The 21,110-nt window shown below is 44.8% G+C and overlaps 1 protein-coding gene and 1 long non-coding RNA gene across 5 annotated transcripts in view; one reads left to right on the top strand and one right to left on the bottom strand.

Moving 5' to 3' along the window:
• Positions 1-20,714, bottom strand: part of LOC143528912 (uncharacterized) — a 45,334-nt gene extending 24,620 nt beyond the window's left edge. For 2 of the 4 annotated variants that reach the window (XM_077024846.1, XM_077024849.1), the window contains exons 1-8: positions 20,569-20,714; positions 14,865-14,908; positions 12,398-12,560; positions 10,109-10,396; positions 7,864-8,047; positions 6,963-7,140; positions 4,536-6,546; positions 3,445-3,527 (exon numbers count right to left, since the gene is read on the bottom strand). In XM_077024846.1, coding sequence (XP_076880961.1) covers positions 3,445-3,527; positions 4,536-6,546; positions 6,963-7,140; positions 7,864-8,047; positions 10,109-10,396; positions 12,398-12,560; positions 14,865-14,897 — 2,940 coding nt within the window. In that variant the 5' untranslated portion in view covers positions 14,898-14,908; positions 20,569-20,714. Of the gene's footprint in view, positions 1-3,444; positions 3,528-4,535; positions 6,547-6,962; positions 7,141-7,863; positions 8,048-10,108; positions 10,397-12,397; positions 12,561-14,864; positions 14,909-15,137; positions 15,422-19,248; positions 19,378-20,568 lie in introns of those variants that run through there. The other 2 variants (XM_077024848.1, XM_077024847.1) reach the window with 2 other exon arrangements.
• LOC143528913 (uncharacterized) lies at positions 13,367-14,917 on the top strand. Its single transcript, XR_013134547.1, has 3 exons — positions 13,367-13,513; positions 14,026-14,183; positions 14,316-14,917. It is a non-coding gene; the product is annotated as an uncharacterized LOC143528913 (long non-coding RNA).
• Positions 20,715-21,110: the final 396 nt, after the last annotated feature.

Genomic DNA, 21,110 nt, shown 5'->3' with positions numbered 1-21,110 from the left:
AAGCTTGGTCGTAAACGTGCGAGGATGGCGATTTCGGTTGAAGTGCAGTGGTATGAAGTCACTTGGCTGGATGCCCCATTTCCATCAGTCTCTCCAGGCCGCGGGCCAAAGGAAACCGTTAGGACTTAAATGCTAGGTCCCAGACGGCCACCAAATTCAGCCAACCCTCACCCCTCCTGCCTATGTAGTCTCCCACAAACACAAACACACACACACACACACACACACACACACACACACACACACACACACACACACAATCTACTGTCACAGCACTGATTTTGGGCCATCAGAAGGGAAGTGGTCCAGGAAAAGTGGAAAAAGGTGTCTGGCCTTATGAAGTCCTTAAGCAGTACAGCCTTTTATAACCACAAAGAGGAATGTCTACTCACTGAACAATTCATCACTGCCTTCTTATTTCAACCACAGGCATCTGGGCTTTCAAAACAGATGTTACAACAAACCCAAGTATAAACGAACACAAAGTTTGACTTTTGTCATTTTTATAAAAGTTGAGAACATTTCTGATTAAGGTAACAGGTAATGTCCATAAAATAAAACCTTTATAGAACATTTGAAATATCTTATATGTCTCCTAAATATACAGACTGAGCTTTGAAATAATACCTCTGGAAAACCTTTTGCTCATGGGAATGACAACAGCCATGTCGATGACTCAACTGCTATATCATATCCGTTACAACAGACCAGTCTGACGCTGAGCAGTGGTAGGTTCCCAGGCTTAGAGTTTGGAGGACCACATTACACAGTCAAAGCCAAACCCCACCCTGGACACACACAACATGTTTCCGCTGAACACTCTTCATCCCACTCCTACACACTTTTGCTAAATAACAACATCAATGATCACAGTTCAGCAGCAAAATGTCAGTGCTGGAGAAACTTTTGACACATTACAAGGGAATTAATACTTCAACAATAATGGGGAAAAAAAACCCCACTGTTACGTGAGCACTGCAGAACGCAGCCCCAGCGTTTGAAGGCAAAGTTGCCACAGGGCTGAAACACAGGACGTCGGCGCAGGGCTTCCTTACCTTCACTAAAACCACGTCCACGGCTCCCCCTCCTCTCTCGCACAAACTGTACCGCCGTTTATGCCGTTCATACATCTTCCCCCAAAAAGTACGCTCGTCCACAAAGCGGAGCTTATTTCCAACATGAGGTCCTTGTGAGCCACGTCCCTGCTGCTAGAGCCTTTTTGGAAAAATGAGAAGATCCTAATCTTTCACATCTGTGTGAAGAGCCAGCCCCTTCTTTCACTAGCAGCGCCTCTCCACACCCCCCTCTCTCGCCCTCTCGCTCCCCTCCCCCCTGCTCCCCCTCTCCCGGCCACACTCTCGCCCAGTTGCCGCTCTTCTCTGTCCCCCCCCCCACGCGTCCGCACCTCCTCTCTCCCTCCCCGTGAGCCACACCTGTCCACCCGGCTCTCCGGGCCACAGGGAAGTGTGTCCCGCGCGCAGAGACAGCGACGCACCGCCTGGTTTGACTCAACGCTCCCAAACGCCCGTCGGGAGACAATACCGGCCGTCAGACTCAGGTGACGAACTCACTATGTATAAACACTAGACACTCCCTCTGTAGTGAAGTAGGAAAGGACGTTCTGCTGCTTTAAAAAAAAGAAAAAAAACAAGGCAACACCTTATAGTCATTTTCCCCATCTGTTTATAATCCTCAAAGCTGAGATAAGCAGAAATCGTAGCTTTGGCTTGGCAGGGTAAAATCTGAAGCAATTGAACAGAAAGAACTAAGGGGGTTGGGGGTGAGAATGGAACAGTGAGAGACTGTAGATGAACAGCTGCCCCTGAGGTCATCACACTAAAATTACAAACCCAAGCTAAACGGCGCTGGTTCCATCCTAAGGGGAGCAAGGATTAGTGATCCACAAAAGTCTCATGGTCGTGGGTATTTGAATGGCTCAAAAGAATGAATTAGGGTCTGACCTCTAACCCTTGCCAAAAGAAGACTACACGATTATAATTTGGACATTTAACATTAAACTGCCAGTTACGTAAAGTTGTCTATTTCTGAAAACTTTTACATTTGTAAACATATAAGCTGACGTCTGAACTTAGAACGTGGGTATTTGATTATACAATGTTTACAGAATATGAATCAATTGTTGAATGAACAGTGTGAGAGTTCTGGCTATGCGTAAGTGGTTTGGGCCAGACTTTTACAGGCGAGCTAATTAACCTTCCATTCCTAGCAGGCAGCTAATTAACCTTCATTCCTAGCAGGCAGCTTTACTGGTTCTTTCCACATAATAAAACTCAGTAAAGATGTAAAAAATAAAAATAAATAAATAATAAATAAAAAAGAAAAGGGGGAAAAAAAACCCTCACGAGCTCTGGCATTCTGACACACTGACAGACTACACTGCTTCAGTGTTCTCCAAAGAACTCACACACACGTGCACACGGAACACAGAGACACACACCCACACACACACACGTGCGCGAACACACAGGCGTGCACATGCGCGCGCACACACGCACACACACACACACACACACGCATGGTTTCCTGTTATCTCCTTTAGTCTCCCACCCCCACTATTTCGACCTTTCTCAAAAGTAAACACTTCCACATTGCCTGCTTACTTCACGTGGTAGCTCTAACCCAGCCCTCTTTCTCTGAGCAAACTGAGACAATAGAAGCCGTTTGCGCTCTACACGACGCCTGGATCTCCTGCAAATCTCTAAAGGGTTTAAACAAAATGAAACAGATACGTGAAGCGAAGTCCAAAGAATGCCTAGACTGGGAACATATTCTGTTGTCCTGCAGGATATACGTACATAAACCTGGAGTGTATGTGGGGACATAAAACGTTTCCAAAAACATTCATTAATGTGGTCTGTATGCAACAGGATCTACTCAAATACAGGCACTGCTCCTTTATGACACCTTTTCTCTTCGTCAGTCCACAAGTGGAATACTAACCAAAATGCAAATGAAGCGTTAGAGGGAGCCAATCAAAACCCTGCATCAGTGGGGAAAGGGAGACATTTCAACTTGCACAGCTTCTATAAAAATGGGCAAGAACGGCAAACACTGCCCCCATCTGGAGGTGCCATTGCTGTACACCTCTGCTGGGCAGCTGATCAAGTATGTATTGTTTCTGGGAGAAGAACGCTTTCTAAGATGTCATTAGCATTTTGCTTGGCAAAATAAATAAATAAAATGCTACACAAATATCTGTAGAAAACAGATGAGGGAATGAGGAAGGCATACTTTAGGACCACGTGAATGACAGCGCATCTGAAAGCACTCACACACCCAAAATCTTTTGTGACTAACGTGTCCTGGATTTAGGAGGGACCTTTATGTAACGACAGTCCCTGTTCTTTGAAGTGAGAACATGCACTGCAAATAAATAATATGTCAGATACAAGGTAAAAATTGTAAAACGCAAACTATACTCACCATGGAAGCATCATTACTGGTGTTCACGTCGGGACATTTCTCTGCTCGAAGGTCTGCCGGATTTTCCAAAGGAACAGCTGTCTCTGCGAGGAGACATGAACGCACACCGTCGCAGCCCATCAGATAGCATGGTAATGCAGGCCGATACAGATGGCAGCAGAGCTCACTGACCAAACTTGACTAACCAAGGGGTGACTGCTGGCTGTGGGCCCGTCTCTAGCTCCCCTTCCTGACTGAGAATGGAAAATACTGCTCATTTTTAGTGAGTGATTAATGAATTGAAAACATTCCCTGCAGTGCCACTGTTTCAACAAAACAGACCAGGCCTGAAAATAGCCAGGCTAGTTACTTGACTTCTATTATGTAATACTGCAGTGATAACAATGAGCATTAAAATATGGGTGTAGTCATGTACCATTCTTTTGACAGCAAAGAACAAAAAAAAAATTGTCAGGAAAAGGGTTGAACAGAGGACAACCTCTTCTTTGCTTTTCCTGCTTATCTTGATGACATCACACGTTGCCAAGTTACATTCTGTTGTAAATATATCCCGAGATATAGGTGTACACCTCGTTTCTTTCTGGCTTGGGTACCATGGAGCTCCACGTTACTTTTAACATTTCCTTCAAGCTTAGAAAGAAATAATTACAGTGTTTTGGTTAATTATAGGTGGGGTCCATCAAAGGAAATCTTTTTAGTGTGTTCCTGGCTTTGCTGAGTCAGATATAATCAAACAATGTCTTTAACGCATTCTTTGTCAGCATTTTTCCAATTGTAGAGTTTTTTTTTATATCGCCGTGGCCCAAAGTTTATAACACCTAACATGGCAAAATAAGTAATCTTCGCTTTTTTTTTTTTTTTTTTTGACAACAAAGGCACGCAAAAGTTTGGCCCAGTGCACATCTAATCTTACATTTCTTACCATTCTAGTCTACACAACACTGTAACATTACAACTGCTGTACACATCATTGGAATTCAAACCCTACACTTTATCTGTTTTCCAGTGTGGGGGGAAAAGGACACATCTTTCATTTAGTAAACACTTTACATGCATAGTTGAGGTACAAAGAACATCAGATTGAATCTCACCTTTCAGAAGAGCCGTGACATGTTTAGTCTCATGAAGCTCAGTCTCTTCTCGCTCTACTTCTCGTGTCTCAGTTGACTCCGTATTCAAAGAATCTGCATTCCCCGCTTCTGGTTTAGAGCTGACCTCACTTCTGAACTCAGTCACACTTGGCTGCTCTTTAAGTACAAGCGAGTCTTCTATTAAATCAGCTGCATGTGAGGTAGGCAAAACACCCCCCTCAGAGTTACTGTTTTGCAGGGAAAACGTGAGTTTTTCCTCGAGAATTGTTTGGCTGTTGGCAGCATTTCCGGTGACACCGAGTTCCACTGTGCCTTCCGAGAGGTCAACTGCAGAGTTTTGAGTAGTGACTCCATCACCATTTTCAAGAGGGAGAAGGTTCATATCTTGTGAAAGATGTGCATAACCAATTTTTAATGTGATTTCTGTGGTTTGGTCTTCAAAAGAATCGTGGTGTTCTAAAAGATTCCTGTTCTTTGGGTCTTCTGCCCATGGTACCTTCTGAAGTTCAGATTTGAGTGAGTTTTGCTGAGGAGCATCTTGCTGTTCACTGCAAGGTATCCCCTGCACCACTGTAGCACAACTCTCTGATTCATCAGTGTCTAAGGTATCCTGACCAGTTGTTGTTGAGGATTCATGCACTGAGCTAGGCTCAAGCTCCGAGCTAGGCTCAAGCTCCGAGCTAGGCTCAAGCTCCGAGCTAGGCTCATGCAGTGAGATATCAGTACAACTTCTCCACTGCTGTCTCCCACTCTCACTCTCACTTCTTGCTCCTGTTTCGCTAACCTCAGTCGGTTCTTGTTCCCCTGTATCTAGCTGGCCCTTACAGCCTACTTCTGTTTCCTGCTCAGGTAAGAGGGAATTATTCCCAGAAAGAACATTAAATGTCACTGCAGATGTATCATTCAGTTCAAAACCCGAATAATGTATAATTTGACAATTTGGCTCTAGACCCAAAAATGCCTGAAGCTCATTTGCCTCCTTAAAATTGTCATCAGATCTATCTCCATGGTGACAGGTATCATACCCTTCTTTTCTGCTTTCGCTGCTAGGAGACAAGATATCAGGGGGACCTTCTTTCCGGACTTCACTATTGTGTCCATCATGCTTTTCTTGTTCTTTGGTTTCTACTTCATAGCCGTCACTCATCTGGTCACAACAGTTCTGCCGGACATTTATTTTCTGACTGTCCTTTAAGAATTGTTCCGTATCCGCTGAACCATACGGGCTTATACATGTGGCCCTCGTCTCAGACACATCTGGTTCTTTTTCATCTTGTTCACATGAGGCATTTGATGGTTCATCTGTTACTGGCTTTAAGTCGAGCGGCTCCTTATTCACTCCCATAGCCTCCAGCTGCAAAGAACCGGTACTCCCAATCTCCTCTTTAGACTCATCGCTGCTTTCTGTGCCGTGCAAGCAAGAATCCACGTCAGAACTTTCTGGTGTGTCGAACGACTGCGTGATTCCCATATCTCCTGCTGCTCTTGCGCGCTCCGATAACTCCTTCTCCAGAGGCTGCTCCTCATCTGGTCTTTCAGTGCGGCACCCCTCTTCCTGGACCTCCTCGTAAGGGCCCTCAGTGCTCCCTTGTGCCTCACAGATCAAGCCTTGAGCTCTATCAGTTTCCTCCCCTTCCTTTCCACAGGATGGAGTCTGGTCAGCTGTGCTCTCGCCCTCCGTTTGTCTCCGTGAGCGGTCACTGCTATCTCTCTCCTTCTCCGGTCCCCCTACACATGCAGCTGCGTCCCACGCTCGCGCGCCGTAATCCCCCTCTACGTTTACGCGAGAACACGCCCGCTCCTCCTCGCCACTGCCGGTCACTCCGTCCGGGGCAAGATCGCCGCCCCTCTCCTCGCACCCGAGCAGCGCCGGGCAGTCGTCTCGTTCATCCGCGCTCCCTCTCGTACGCGCGGGAGTGGACGTTTGCTCTCGGCTGTCGAGGGAGTCGTGCTGCGGCCGCTCAGAACGATCCCCTTTCGTCTCCGCTACGTCCGCACAGTCCCGGCCTCCCTGAGAGAGCACAAGAACAGCTGTTTGGCTTTCTCCTGCGTAAGCCAACGAGTTTCTTTTTTTTTTTTCACATCTTATCAGTCTCGCTCCCTGAAGTTACATAAATCACAGATTATCTCACTCTAGAGCAGATTACATATAATGGAAGGCAAAAAAATAAAATCTCGCGACATGTATTATTACGATTATTTGCATTGGTACAGAAAGAGCAACAGAGAGAGAGAGAGGGATAGAGACAGACAGCAAAGACAAAGGCAGTGAGTAGAGGTAGGAAGTGAGTGAGAGAGAGAGAGAGAGAGAGAGAGAGAGAGAGAGAGAGAGAGAGAGAGAGAGAGAGAGAGAGGGCGTGAGAGAGAGTGAGAGCAACATGAAGTCACACTGTCGAGTAAACAAGGCACTTGGAGAGCGTGACTCACCTGGCTGATCAGGTGGTGCAGGTCTTGCACGTTGGCTCGCAGGTTGTGGGGCGCAGCGCCAGGCTGGGTGCCCACTGACAGGGTGTAAGTGTTCAGGCACGGGTGGTGCTGCACCACAGACGCGCCCGGGGAGACGCGTCTACGTGTCTCAGCGGTATGCTGGGTGTCCGTCTCCTCCCTGCCCAAAAACAAGCCGCCTGAGTGTAAGACACGCCCCAAAAAACAGAGCTAAACCCTCTGGCTCCTGTAAAGGTTCGAAATCGGACCATATCTTCAGAGAAACTTCATGACGTCGTAACAGGGATATATTCCTCTAAACTGCATGTTCCTCACAGCGTGGGTTTGCTCTTAAGAACCGGAGCAGAATTCACTTTGTACATTATGAGGCATAATGGCCCTGAAAGTCTAGCCTCTGTTATTGTGAAATCTAGGGTGGAGTGGACTTCCCTAGCAAGGCCAAATGAAACCGACTGGTATGGAGCTCTGAATCATAGCAGGCTGACGTCACCAGAGTAGCCAAGTGTGGCCTCATTCTGTAAAAACCAGCCAATAATCTGTTCAAATCAAATTATACAATATGTCAGGCCATGGTCAGAAGGAAATGCCTTCAGCCTTCAACTGAGGCTGAAGACATTTCAACTCAACAGTAGACATTTTATAAAGTACACGCCAAAACAATAACCTGTATGTGTAACAAGTAATTCAAGAACGATTGCTCTCCCGTTTTGTTTGGGACGTTCCCAAATATGACGGCGATGTTGCCCTGTTTTACTAAATGAAATCTGGAGGAGAGCAGGCACGCCGTAAGCCGTGCTAACATAAATACGCCAACGCTTCCTATGTTGAGGTGGACCAGGACCTGGCTCATGAGCAGAAGTGTGTAGCAGCCGTTGGCACTCACTGGGTGAGGAGCTCCAGCAGGGCATGGTGCCCACTGCTGTGGGCCAGGCTGGCCGGGGTGGCACCCTGCCTGTTGGGCAGGGCCAAAGCTTCTCGGGCCCCGGGCTGCCGAAGGAGGAAGCTGGCCACTCGACAGAGCCCTCGGCGGGCGGAGAAGTGCAGGAGGGTCTCCTGAGGCTCCGTGGCTAGAGACAGAAAGGTTAGCACGGTCAGAAGCAGGAAATGTATGCTGGTTCCACACGACTGTTACTGCAGGGTAAAGATTTAGATAAATTGGATAGACTGGGTCTATAGAGAACAATGCCTTATATGTTTTTGCTTTCAACAACTGCCAATAACTCGCGTTCAAACATTACTAGATCTCATCTAGCCTGTTCAATAGTGCTCATTCGTTTTATTACAGTTCATCCCAGCGTACACTGTAATGTCTATCGGTACTCTAAATAGTGGACTTGGTTGAGTGATTAAGTGATTTGTGACCATTGTCTGTTGGCACAAAGAGTAGGAGGGCCAGACTCGGTCTGGATTGAATAGCGTAACGGACAGTATAACAGCCTATTCCACTTCTTTCGGCATGCTCCATCTTCAAATAAAGAAGGCTGCTTAAAACGCTTCACTAAATTAAGACCGCCACTGCCCTGACATGCAGCATGCTCAAGTCACACCAGGTCTCCCACACACATTCTGTCACTCACATACACACACACACACACACACACACACACACACACACACACACACACACACACACACACACACACGGGGAGGAAAAGGCCTCTTTTGTATGCACACACTTATTCATCGGCCTCACTACAGGGGTTTGACTAATACGTGTCCCTCACAACCAAGCATTTCGCACATAGGATTAGGATAACATAACCACCTAATGGTATATTCATATTAGGTGTCCTATCAAGGTGCCCTAGGTATATCTAGACACTCTCAGGAGAGATTCAGCACTTTTTGGACTGTTGCTGAGCAAGTTCTCTACAAGTTTAACAAATGTAGCCAGAAGAAACCTGCTCTGCCGTCTTTAGAACATGATTTGTAAAAGCCCTGCATCATGTAGTTTCTGCTGTTTATACACAGTATTTTGTTCTTGCTATATGACCACATGACAAAGATGCATAAAATACATCTTATGTCATTCAACGCTTTCATAATTAACTATTTAAAATGCTCAGTATTTCCAATTTGGTACTATGTAAGTGAATGAAAGCAAATTCCAAGGATCGTTGATTACAAAATTTCAAGTGTACCTCATTACAGATTAATAGGATGAGCAAAAAACATTATTTTTCTGTTTTCAAGCTAAAAGAAACATCTCCTGAGGCTATAAAGCAGTCAAATATCCAGGCATGGATGTGTAATGGTCCCTACCACAGAAACAGTTAAAAATTCATTTCAATAATCTTCTATTTGACATGAATTACAACACACATGATGTCAAAAAATAATTTGAACTCACAATAAGCTTTAAACTACAAAAAAGTTTGCCTAATTGCACAGACATTATAATCGGCCAGTAGTGCTAACAAACCGGGAATGTAAAAATGGAAAAGAAAAAATCCAGAGATAGAAAAGAATAAAAATAAAGGAGCCAAGGATAACTCCTCAGTGTTTCTGCTGCCACTTGAGAGGTGTTCAGTACAATCCTGTGAGCTGCCACTGACTAAATTGACTATTCAAAGAAAATGTAGCGTCTTCTTTGTTATCTCATACGCCTTTTGTTCTAACATTTGCATAATAATAGCAATTCAGATCCCAGAATGAAACCTCTTTCTGTATATCTAAGGTACATGAATGGCTCATTATCTGAGTCTCACACGCCCTCTACAGGTTTAGAAACGTATTACTGAAAATGCTATAAGACACACTAGCAGGAAAATTCTTCAGAGGACTGGCAAAGAAATAACTTCTCTCAGCAAAGCTTCAGTCACCCTATAAATGCAAAAAAATTTTAATAAGCCCCTTACTGGCTTATTAACGCTATTAACAGGACGTGACTATGACCTCATGTCAAGTTGAAAGGCGCTATATAATTGAAATATACGACGGTGATGATGTTAAGAACTTTACACTGGCGTAAAACAGTTCCATCAGTTCTGGGTTTCTGGTTGATTTAAGACCCGTCTGTCCACATCACGTTCAGATGCAAGCGGCTGATTGGAGGATTGTCTGCAGCTACTGAAGCACGAAGCACGTTTTCCTCCGTGGATACCGCAGCAGATCGGTGGCGCCCTTACCGCCTCTGTTTCCCAGAAGACTCCAGCCAGGGGGCAGTGTGAGGTGGGCCAGGGCCAGGGCCAAGCTGCGGTCCATCCTCTCGCACTCCTGCAGGGGGATCCGACACTCGTCCAGCAACAGAGCGTCCTCCAGCTTGTCGGCATGGCCCACCGCGCCAACCAGGAACTGTGCCATGTCCAAGGCCAGGTCCTGGGCGAAGTGCATGTCCCCGAAGGCAAGGGGGCGCACCGGGCCGTGTGGGTCTGCCCGAAACAGCGTGGCCTCGACCGTCTCACAGCAGTCGTGAGCTAGAGAGTGCGAAGGAGAGAAAGACAGGGGTCGCAAGGCACTGAATGGCTTCCAGGCACCCTGAAAACATTGTGAGTTTGCACAGTGTGCATGCATATTACATATATATTATATACAGAAATTAAATTTGGATTTTTCCATCCTAAAACTCCAGTGCAAAACTTACAGTAAAGAATTCATTTTGACATTGTACCATAAATTGAAGTTGCATAATCTGGATAAAATAATCTGGATGTAGTGTTACTATGTTGCTATGTATAGCCATGCAATATGCCCTGCAACATTTAAAAAATTCGTGTTATATCCTCTTGATAGGAGACCAAAGGCTGGGCAAAGACCAGCCTGCATTGTTGCCACATTACGTACACATTACACTGACCACGTGACGGCCATGACTCATCCAAATACCAAAGAAACACCCATCATTCAGTACTGGTCAGGGTCCTCAGCGCACCTATCAAAAACACCTTCTATGGTGTCAGTTTTGCAAAGGCCAATATTGCGATAATAACAGACCATATATTATACGGCTCTCAGCCAAATAAATGTGGCTTGCCAAGAATGTTGTTAAAAACATGATATAAACTGAAATCTTCCTTTCCCCCCACAATAGGCTGTAAACATAAGCTAATGATAGTGTGACGGTGTCTCCTTCCTTACAGCACTAAACTCGTGTAATTATCTATAAGGCAACCCACGCTGGAGACGGAGCCCGTGAGCTCCATAAACACGACGAGCCAAGTCTGACTCTGAAGAGCAGCACACGCAGGCTGGTCGAAGTCCACGATGGCTCTCCGCGACGAGCCGCACATCTCCGAGCGACCCGTGCTGGCCCACGTTGCCTTTGCGCTCCACGCAGACGGGAAGGTGGAGGCGCGGCGCTCCCTCAGGTGAGTGGAATTCAGCGCACGTGGCCTCGTTTTACAGAGACAGGGAAAGAGCGTCGAACTAGGGCAGTCGGGGTATTAGCGGCGGGAAACCGTAGCATGTTTAATCATCACCGAACCGTAACGACACACGCTGTCATTCTTTACCGACCTCAAAATATTACTACAGGCGGCCCACCAACACTGAAGGAAAAAGCACCAAAAGCTAGATTCATAAATCTTTTACGCTTCTGTCGAGCTCTTCCTACCCCGCCCATGTGTCTTCAGCCCGGCTGGCATTAGCCGTGACCCACAGTAAATCACAGAGCGCAGGCCAAAGACACTGGCCAAACCAACCACACCTCTGCGTCATCATCCTGGCTGACTGTGTGAGTGTCTTGAGGGACGTGGCCTTCAGGTTCACAGACTCTCACATCGCTGCTAGCAAAATAGCGACCGGCGGAACGGTCCAGCGGCTCGTGTCCGGGGACACGCTGCGGCGCACACGGACGGATTACGGGAAGCGGGTCTCCGGGGGAAACACCCCTTAATCAGATCCCCAAACATGCTGGGCGCTGCCTCCATTTTCGCCAGGCTCGAGAGGTCACGGAGATGAGCTGGCAGGAAACGGGAGTCTTGCGTAACAGACGCCGCTGACTGACCTCTGGGTCAGGTGAAGGCCGTTAAGTATCGCAGGCGGTGACGAGGGAGGTGGGACCGAAAGGTCTGTGATCGAGTTATCTAAGACAAACAAAGAATTTGAACTTATTCTGGGCAGCGTTGCTGGCTGAACATGCTGGGCCGAAGGCCCCTTTTCTGTCTAAGTACGTAAATAGACAAAGATTCCCCTGGACACTCAGTCCAGGGTAAATCACTCGCTGTGCAGTTAAACATTCACCACCCAGACTCATGGCGTCCATGGTGAGCAGCACATTCCTGAGTTTTCCCCCACGAAATGGATCTAAACCAAACTGAACCATTAACACAGAGAATGATGCCAAGGGAGAGATCAGCGGAACAAGCAACCCTGGATTAGACTGCAGGATTAACTGAAGAAATCACAAAGTGAGAAATGAAGAAAAAAAGGGGGGGGGGGGGGGGGCAATTCAATGGGTCGTAAGAGGAAGGGTGTACCTGGGCACACCAGCTGCAGGGTGTCATGGCTGAGCCTAACGGTGCTGCTGACGTGCATCTGCGTGGATCCGGTGAGCACTAGAAACAGCTCCATATCCTCCCCATCAACCACACCCTCCCGAAGCTCTTCATCGCTGAGCTGAACGGTTAGCACACAACTGCCCTGCAATGGCAAAGAACACATGAGGGCTTAACGTGAGTCCACTCAGCTCCTGGCGATAGCGACATGGCTATGCCGAGAGATGACACGCATAGAACATCATGGCTTTGGTGAACTGAACACGAATGAATATCAAATTAGGTTTTTGACATCGGATTCATAACACAGTTCTGATGATGGCAACACGGCAACATGCAAAAGAGTGTTCCTCTGAGGTATGCCGCTCCTGAAATAAAGCATGAATTGCAAATGATGTCATTCATGAGATCACAGGCACCTCCAGAAAATGAAAACATAATTAATAAACTTATTGGAACATTGTCCACATCATCCATTATCAACAAGGTAACACACATTTGTAATTTCAAATACGATGTATGATGGTGTTTCAGTTTGCAAACAAAAATGTATTTCTTCCATTTTTTGGTCTAAAGTCACTGTCAGGAATTGCCACACCTTGCAGGACATTTTTTAGCCCCACACCCCTCTGCCAAAAGAAAGAAGATATGCTTCGTTTGGGGCTTTAAGGTTGACCCTTCAACTAGAGTGGTTTAGGCTTGGGAACCTCTCCCAATGTTGTTGAAGAATTCAAAAGTCCATAACTTGTTTGCTACCCGACACTGCTATGTCAAAAACATCAAACTCCCACCTGCAACAACAAAAATTATTTTCCCATTTTAATGTCATTCAAACAAAACCTAAATTTAGCTTAAAAAAAAAATAAGAGTGAACTGAGATCAGGAACAGCTGAAGTCGTGGTCTCACAGGAAGCTGTGTTCTGTCGACTTGCAGAGATTACCACAAAGAGAAGTTGCACAAAACCTCACACTTAACGGCAGAACACGCGCTGGTGTGTTGCCGGAGGATGGATACGCCCTTCACCAAAGCAAACCTCAGAGGGACCAAACAGACACTACAGATATGAGAATGCAAAGCCATTTGCACACATCCTCCAGGCAAGAAATCTGCTTAATGATTCGTAGTTTCAAGGTTAGCTGTTTGTCTGTGCTGACATGATCTCTGCACTGCCATTTGTCAAAAAATGTCAACAGGGTTTATTTTCAGGAAGATCAAGTTGTTTCTGGAGCAATTATCAAAACAACTATAATATACACTACATTTATAGTGTTCATCTATTTTGCTGCTTAACCAGTACCTTTGCAAAATAAAAATGCTCAATTATTATAATGAATCGACCCCTTCAGTGGATGAAGTTGAGAATAATGCTTACCTGTTTAAACCTGTTATTTAGCTAAAAATGATTAATTATTAATCATTATTAAATATTAAATTAAATATTCAATTATTAATGGTTACTAAATATTAATATATTATTATTCATGTTATTTAACCATACTATTAAAACACAGTATACATTATGTATTTTATTCTTAGTTATTATTCTTATTTAGTTAACAATAATAACTTTTTATTCAAATTACTTAAGCATATTATTAAATACTAATAGGTAATGTGCTTAGAAGAGTCTGTGAACCGGACCGGATCTCCTCACCCTGATCAGAACTCAGGAGTAAGCAGACTCATTTTTACTGAGCTCCCCTGAAACATGAGATCATTCAGCATGGCAGCAAAACCCATGGGAAAAATAGGACACCGCAGAGGCAGGTAAGAAGAGATTATTCGTGCTTCAATACATCAACCAGACAATAATAATCCACCCACTATCAGTGTCACTGCGGCATTCGGTCTAACCAGCCCTTCGACTGATCTGATATCTTTTCAACTGTTTAATTGCAGTGTGGTAGCACCAGGGTAGGTGTCTTTGAAGCTGTGTCACGTTTCACAGCAGCGGTGGGGGTGGGGGGGGAATCCCACCCGACGAAACGCCTCTTTGCGGACTCCCCTCAGAAGTCATGCGACACCGTCCGTCCACCATGGACGCTCCTCCTCTTCCCAACGCTGCCGACAGCTCTGGGTTATTCCCAGATCCCTAGAAGAGGCTGAACAGGACACCATTTCGGGCCCTCTCTCACCCCCAAGCCTCGTTATTACTCCTTGATCCACAGTGGCTGCCAGGCTGGAACGGGTCTCTAGGGTGGAAGGCTGCGCTATCAGGACTGGGAGATGAGCCTCTCTCCCAAACACCTCTTCCGGAAATCAGGAGAAGCTGCGTCTGTTTTTAAACTTTGTACACCAAGGCATTTACATTCACGCTGACTTAGGAAGACAGGTGCCACAGGACCGCAAAAGGCTGTCCACTACTCAGCATTGGCTTTATCTATTCAAAACATTTGACTAAAGAAACAACCATACAGAACCGTACAGAGCTTGTGACATTATACTTACATATAACGGAGCCTGGCGTGGATTAAGTTTCATGACACTGGACACTGCAGAAAGATGAAAAATAGATTAGACAGAGGTCGGGGGGGGGGGGGGGTTGTTTTAGATTTATTCTGGTTCGACATAGCGTTCCTTGTACTGGTGTTCCACAGACAAAACAGGATAAAATCGGGAGAGAATATTTACATAGCCTTTTCTCCAGCTCAGCATGCCCTGTTATATTGCACTCATTTAGCCTCATTAGGGTTTCCAATAAGAGAAGACATAAATGATTACCGTAGTCACAACTGACGTCCAAAAAGAAGAAGCAGTGTTCTGTTACAAATCAGCCTTCATGCAACAATACAGAACTAAACAGCTTCCTGGCACAGGATAAACTCGTCCCCTGCGTTATAAACAGGATATCATAGCGTGAAGTCACGCTGAAACAATACACACCAACTACAAATGTGTCTCGTCTCAGCTTCAGTTTATCTGGATCTTAACGACAAACTCCACTGTAATGAAAGAAGAATCGTCTCACTCAGATCGGGCCTGATCAAGGTTGGATGGAGTTGCACAATATAATTTTCGCTAAAGGTTGCAATATTGGCTTTTGCAGGACTGACATCACAGAAGGTGGCTAATATGCAAATGAGGTCGCAAACGCCTTCCTTCTTGTGTGCTGTGAACATCCTGACCAATCTCAGACACTGCAGAGGAGTATGTTGGGGTGTTCTGATGAATCACAACATTTACATGAACCAACAAGTACACAGGGTTGGTGGTCTGTTTTAAACACAAACAATTGCAAAGCAATATAATTCTTATATATAATACATATAATAGCAGTATTACTGCAGTGTAGGCTTTTATCTATGCATCTTGTAGCCGTATTCTTGGAAGCTGTTTTATCAGTGCTTGAATCTGCTGCGATTAGCACCTCCTGTCCGTATTAAAGTAAGCATATGGCTCACAAGTTCTCTTAGCTTTTGACACCATGCTCATGTTTCATGTGTTTCGTTTCTGCACTCAATGTTAAATAAACAGCCTGTTTGGAATTCATCAGAGGATCAGGGGATCAGGTAGAAGGATAATCAACCAGCTCTGACAATACAGTCTGTTCTAATCCTCTTTCCTTAAAACACTGAGAGTGCTACATCTCACCTTTGGACACAAACACAAACACACACACACAGACACACACACAGACACACGCAAACAAACACACACAAACACATACACAAACACACAGCAATGCTACGGGAATACCACAGGGCAACTGCAGGATTTTCACCATTAGCTATTAACCAGAGTTCCCTTGCGACGAGTGAATGACCATGAGCACGAATAACGTCATCATAAATAGGAGGTTTCAACACATCTGGCTTTAAAGCACCATGTAAACATCCTTTCTCTAAATTAGTACTTTAAGCATCCTCGTAGCCCGAAATAGACCCTTATTTGAATTCTCTGAAACAATTTACAATGAATAGGCTATGTGCTATATATAATATCTAGCTGAAAAAGGAAAAGGTTGACAGTGCGTCTGACAAAGGTTGACAGAGCAGTAACCTCAGCTGGACAGTCCAACTGCCTCTGGGTTCCCGTTTAGTAGTACAGAACCATGAGATGCTAATCATAATCACATGAATCTATGAATGGAAGCTGGGATAGGATTATAGTCCTATAAATCTGCTTAGTCCTTGGCATGGACAGCACAGGGTGAATCTCAACCTTTGCGCTAAAACAATCGCAGATGCCTGACCAAATCTGCACTGCTTGACTATAGCAACAAATGTGTTGACCAGGTGTGGGGAGATGATCAGTGTCGCATGCACAAAGACATCTTCCTTTAGTCCAGTCCGAGTTTCAAACCGGCAGCCATGTGAAACGATATCTTAGATCTTAAAATGGAGATTCCACACAGCCAGACACTAAAATTAATTGTGTTGCGCCATCTAATAAAAAGACTCTTGATCATCCTTGTAAAAACAGGGCTGGGAGTAGCGCCTGACTGTGGGGTGTGTGAGGGCATCTGGACCTGCCTGGGCGGATGTGCTGCAGGATGTAGAACCCCTGGGGATTCTTCTGCACCATGAGGAAAGCATCCCCAGGTTTCACACCACTCACTGTTTCCAGAGAGATACAGGTACTTAATACGCTTGTGGGTTTTAGATTTGTGGCTTGCAGAACTCACATTTTATTTTAGACAGATGACTTGATCATTAGGGCTACGGCAATTCAACTTTTTTAGCTATGTGGGTAACTTGAACATTCACTCAAACAGACAGTCTTGTTGTATTCTGTTTGTGTCATCATTTGGTTATAGTGTGTTGGGAATTTTCATGTGGTAAAGGCAAAACCATTGGTTAAGTTGTGACATGTCTACAATCAGAAAGGACAGGCACACTTAGACACAGGTGTCCCTTGGTGATATCCGATAGCATTAGACCGTCTTGCGCAGGTGCAGCCTGCAAAATGACCTATGTAGCCATGGTTACGTAATGCGTAAGTATCTTGGTGGTTGTTCCCTATGACAAATGCCCTTTGCTGTTGTATATTTTTGTCTTACATTCTAACTATATATGCTCTTAATGATTAAACTTAGTATTGTATGAAACGGTTTAGTACTGTAAAAGCAGTTAAAAGACACTGATGCTGTGAACATGGCTAAATTGATTCCAATTCCTGGTGGAAATCACAATGAAATGTTACTTAGTTAACAGCTTTACAAGATGTTAAAAGTTAAATGCAAACACAACATTTTTTGGTAAACCAACATACGAGTCTGGGACACTTATGCTTATATCATCGAGTGCTTGTGTACCACATATTCAGAATGTGCTTAAAAACCCTACTGTACAAAGTTAGCCCCTCTGAAGTTTAGCAGCTCTACAAGTCTTTAAGCCCAATAGCAAAAGTCTGGGGTTAAAAATAAGACGGGGGTGGACTCCCAAGAGAGCCACACTAGACACGGTTGAGTGAAACTCTGTGTGTGTGTGTGTGTGAGAGAGAGAGAGAGAGAGAGAGAGAGAGAGAGAGAGAGAGAGAGAGAGAGAGAGAGAAGCGGAGGTATTTGTGTGTAAGGGAAACGGTGAGATCCCAATGAACAGTGGCTTGGAGTTTGATGTTTAACCACAGGGTTTGTTTAACACCCCCTTCCACCAGTGAGTCGCCCCTCGCAACAGCAACAAAGACAGTTCACTAAAAGGGCAGATTAAGCATATCTTCAAAGACCAAAAACAACCCATAAACTGTGAAGACCAAAATTAAAAAGTTTCAATTAACATTAACTTAACATAATGATTTACCATTCCGGTATTGTTGGCAGAACTGAATATCAATGTGTGAAATTTGGGTATTTATAGTGTTTTAAATGTAGCAGGTCAGAACTTTCACAGACTGCACACTACAGCCTCTGTTGTATCACATGATCTGACATTACCAAATCAGGAGAACTCCACAAAGGCCTAAAGGCCATGATGCAAATCAGGTTTCTGAGGCACTTTAAAAGGATAATGTGGCCAATTAAAGAGGGTGACGCCACAAATTTTCTGTTTGTAACACACACCTAAGACAAAATGATTGCACGCAAAAAAAATAAAATAAAATAAAAAAACGAAATAAACAAAAACAGCCCAGGCACTACTCTAGTGCTAAAATGGTAAACGTCGCTGCCTTAAAGGTTACGTTTGTTGCTTGAAAGTCACTTGCAGTGTAACCCAATAGCTTGGGGTTCAGATGGCAAATTAGGCGGAGCATAGAGGGAGGGCCCACGGTTGAGCGGCAAGCCTGCTGGGTTCACCCTGCTTCCTGCCGAGTCACTCTCTGACCTCCACTTAGCACACTCTCAAAAAGAGAATTCAACTTCACAGAGGGGGGGGCTGGCCATGCACTAAGCAGTTCATGGTGTGGCTGCTAGCATGGCTGGATTTTCTCCATGTATTTTCTGTGCAGCCTAACAGAGTCCTAGATTTCTTTTAAGACGACGGTCTGCCAATAATGGTGCCCTTTGCTAAATGCTGTTTACCGGTTGGTTTCGGCTTCTACAAGACATCTATTAAAAGGCATTCTCATAATACAAGGGTAAAAGAGCCTTGAACTTCTAAACCAAGGAGAAAACTTCCGCTTTTTTTTGTACATTTATTTTCTCTGTGAATAAGACATGGCTTTATGGTAAGAACTAAGCAGCCCCCCTGCACTTACAGACGTCATGGCCATTCATGGACACCATTTGAAATGCCTCCATTTTCATCCATCTTCAAAGTAGTTTTTCCAGTGGTTTTAATGTTTCACACATCTTAGGATAAAAACGTCCCTATACTTACAAGAACTTCTGCCTTTGTATTATTCTTCATGTCATTGTTTTTCTCATTGGTAAAGCCCTGTAGTAAAGAACCCTTACCGTGACTCTTGTGCTAAGCTCCTGTTAGACCTCATATATCCAACACCTCAACATCTGATAAAGAAAAGCCGCCAAGATCCTCAGAGTGGCAGTTTTCTGCGTATTCCTAGTGCATGGTACATTAGGTCATCCTGCCGTGATTACTGGAAGTTAAATACGGCTTTGAGCCTGTCGAGAGGCATGAGATAAGCGTGGTGACATCATATGGAAGGGAGGAGCAGGTTCAGGTGTCTGAGCTGGGCTGTGTACATCAGCCACTGAAGCTACTCCCAACCCTCCCTGCTCCCTGTGGCTTCAAAGTTAATGTTTTCCTGTGTCCACTTCCTCCAGATTAACCCAAGTTGCCTTTATTTGCAGAAAGGAACACATGTGATTTGTGAAAGGCACACATGCTTAAAATTTCTTAGAGAAAGCTAAGCTCTTTATATGGTTTAATGGTTTACGTCTGTGGTGTCATATCTTTCAATGTCACACCCAAGCAAATTGCCAAACATAAGTAGACTATCATTGCCGCTATAACTATGATCTAAACAATTCTACATGTGTAGGAATTCTTGCCACATATCCTGTCCAAATGGTACAAGAAAATACTACTTAATAAACAAGTTTTTGAGTCAATAAAACATGAACTATGAGATTTATTGGGATCATAATATGGCAACAGGTGCAAGACAGCTTCAAAGGAAAAGCACTGCAAAGACTTCTACAATGCTTTGAAAGACATCAAATTGTTTACATATACATAAAACGAACATACCAGTGACAGTTTCCCTTCATACCAAAGAGCTCCATCTACCTACCCATCTACAACATCACATTAATATTAACATCGCACACTTATTTGCTGGTGATCTACATTACTCTGACCAGTCATCTCGGTTAAGAACATGGCTACTCCTCGACAGGTAAGACTCGGCGTTGGCTCACAGGAAAGGTACAGCCCTCATGTAAACCTTCTTTGAGATGTCACGGGGACATATGTTGATCGAATATAGTGTTTAAAAGTGTATAGTGTTTATACAGTTTAAAAGAGTAAAATTGTTAAATATGCTCTTAAGTGTAGCTAGCGGTGGCGAGTTTAACTAATTCAAGCTAGCGAACTGAGCCAAACGGCGACTTGTTAACCTTACTACACAAAAATCCCCGAGAATAAGCAAACCGGTGGTTAATCACTCCAAAGAAGGGGGTAAAAGAACCGCTTTGCCAAATAACAGCGACGTCGCTTATAATTTACAAACAACTGTGCCCCGCTTTTGTGTTTCACCCACGGGGAGCCCAGTGTTCACACAAGTCCTCGTAAATGCAGCCAGAACCACTCACCTTAGCTTAGTTTCCCCTTTTCACACACATAGGCGATAATTAAGCGTCGAACCTTCGGGTCCGCTGCGCTTAAAGCGGCGGTGTGAACGCAGATCGACTCCGGGATCCTCTGGGCTCCGGCGACCGCCACCACGGAGAAGCTGGGCGCCTGGTTGCTGTGTGCGTTTCTACTGGCAACACCGCGTGGAGGCGGGCACGAGACTTTGAGAAGTGATGGAAAGATTGGAAATCAACAGATGTCTGGCGACGAGGCTGTCTTTTTTAACCCTTTCGTGCACGGCGCACACATCTGTGCACAGTTCGTTCAAGGCGATTTATTTTTAAAAATCCAGTCGCATTCACATATTAATGCATGGTGTTATCAACGATGGGAGGTTGTGCATCTCCATAAAAAAGAGCACATCGATACAAAGTATTTTACCTCAGATTTACTCCATTGCTCGTGGGTTTGCCTGCAGGCTTGTGACGCGTTTGCCCTCTAAAGGTAATGAAAAGTAAAAAAAAATGTGTGCAGAGGCAGAGTTAAACAAGCATTGCTTCCA

This window comes from Brachyhypopomus gauderio, chromosome 12 (assembly GCF_052324685.1).
Source record: "Brachyhypopomus gauderio isolate BG-103 chromosome 12, BGAUD_0.2, whole genome shotgun sequence".
Lineage (NCBI taxonomy): Eukaryota > Metazoa > Chordata > Actinopteri > Gymnotiformes > Hypopomidae > Brachyhypopomus > Brachyhypopomus gauderio.
This window is presented reverse-complemented; position numbering and strand designations above follow the sequence as displayed.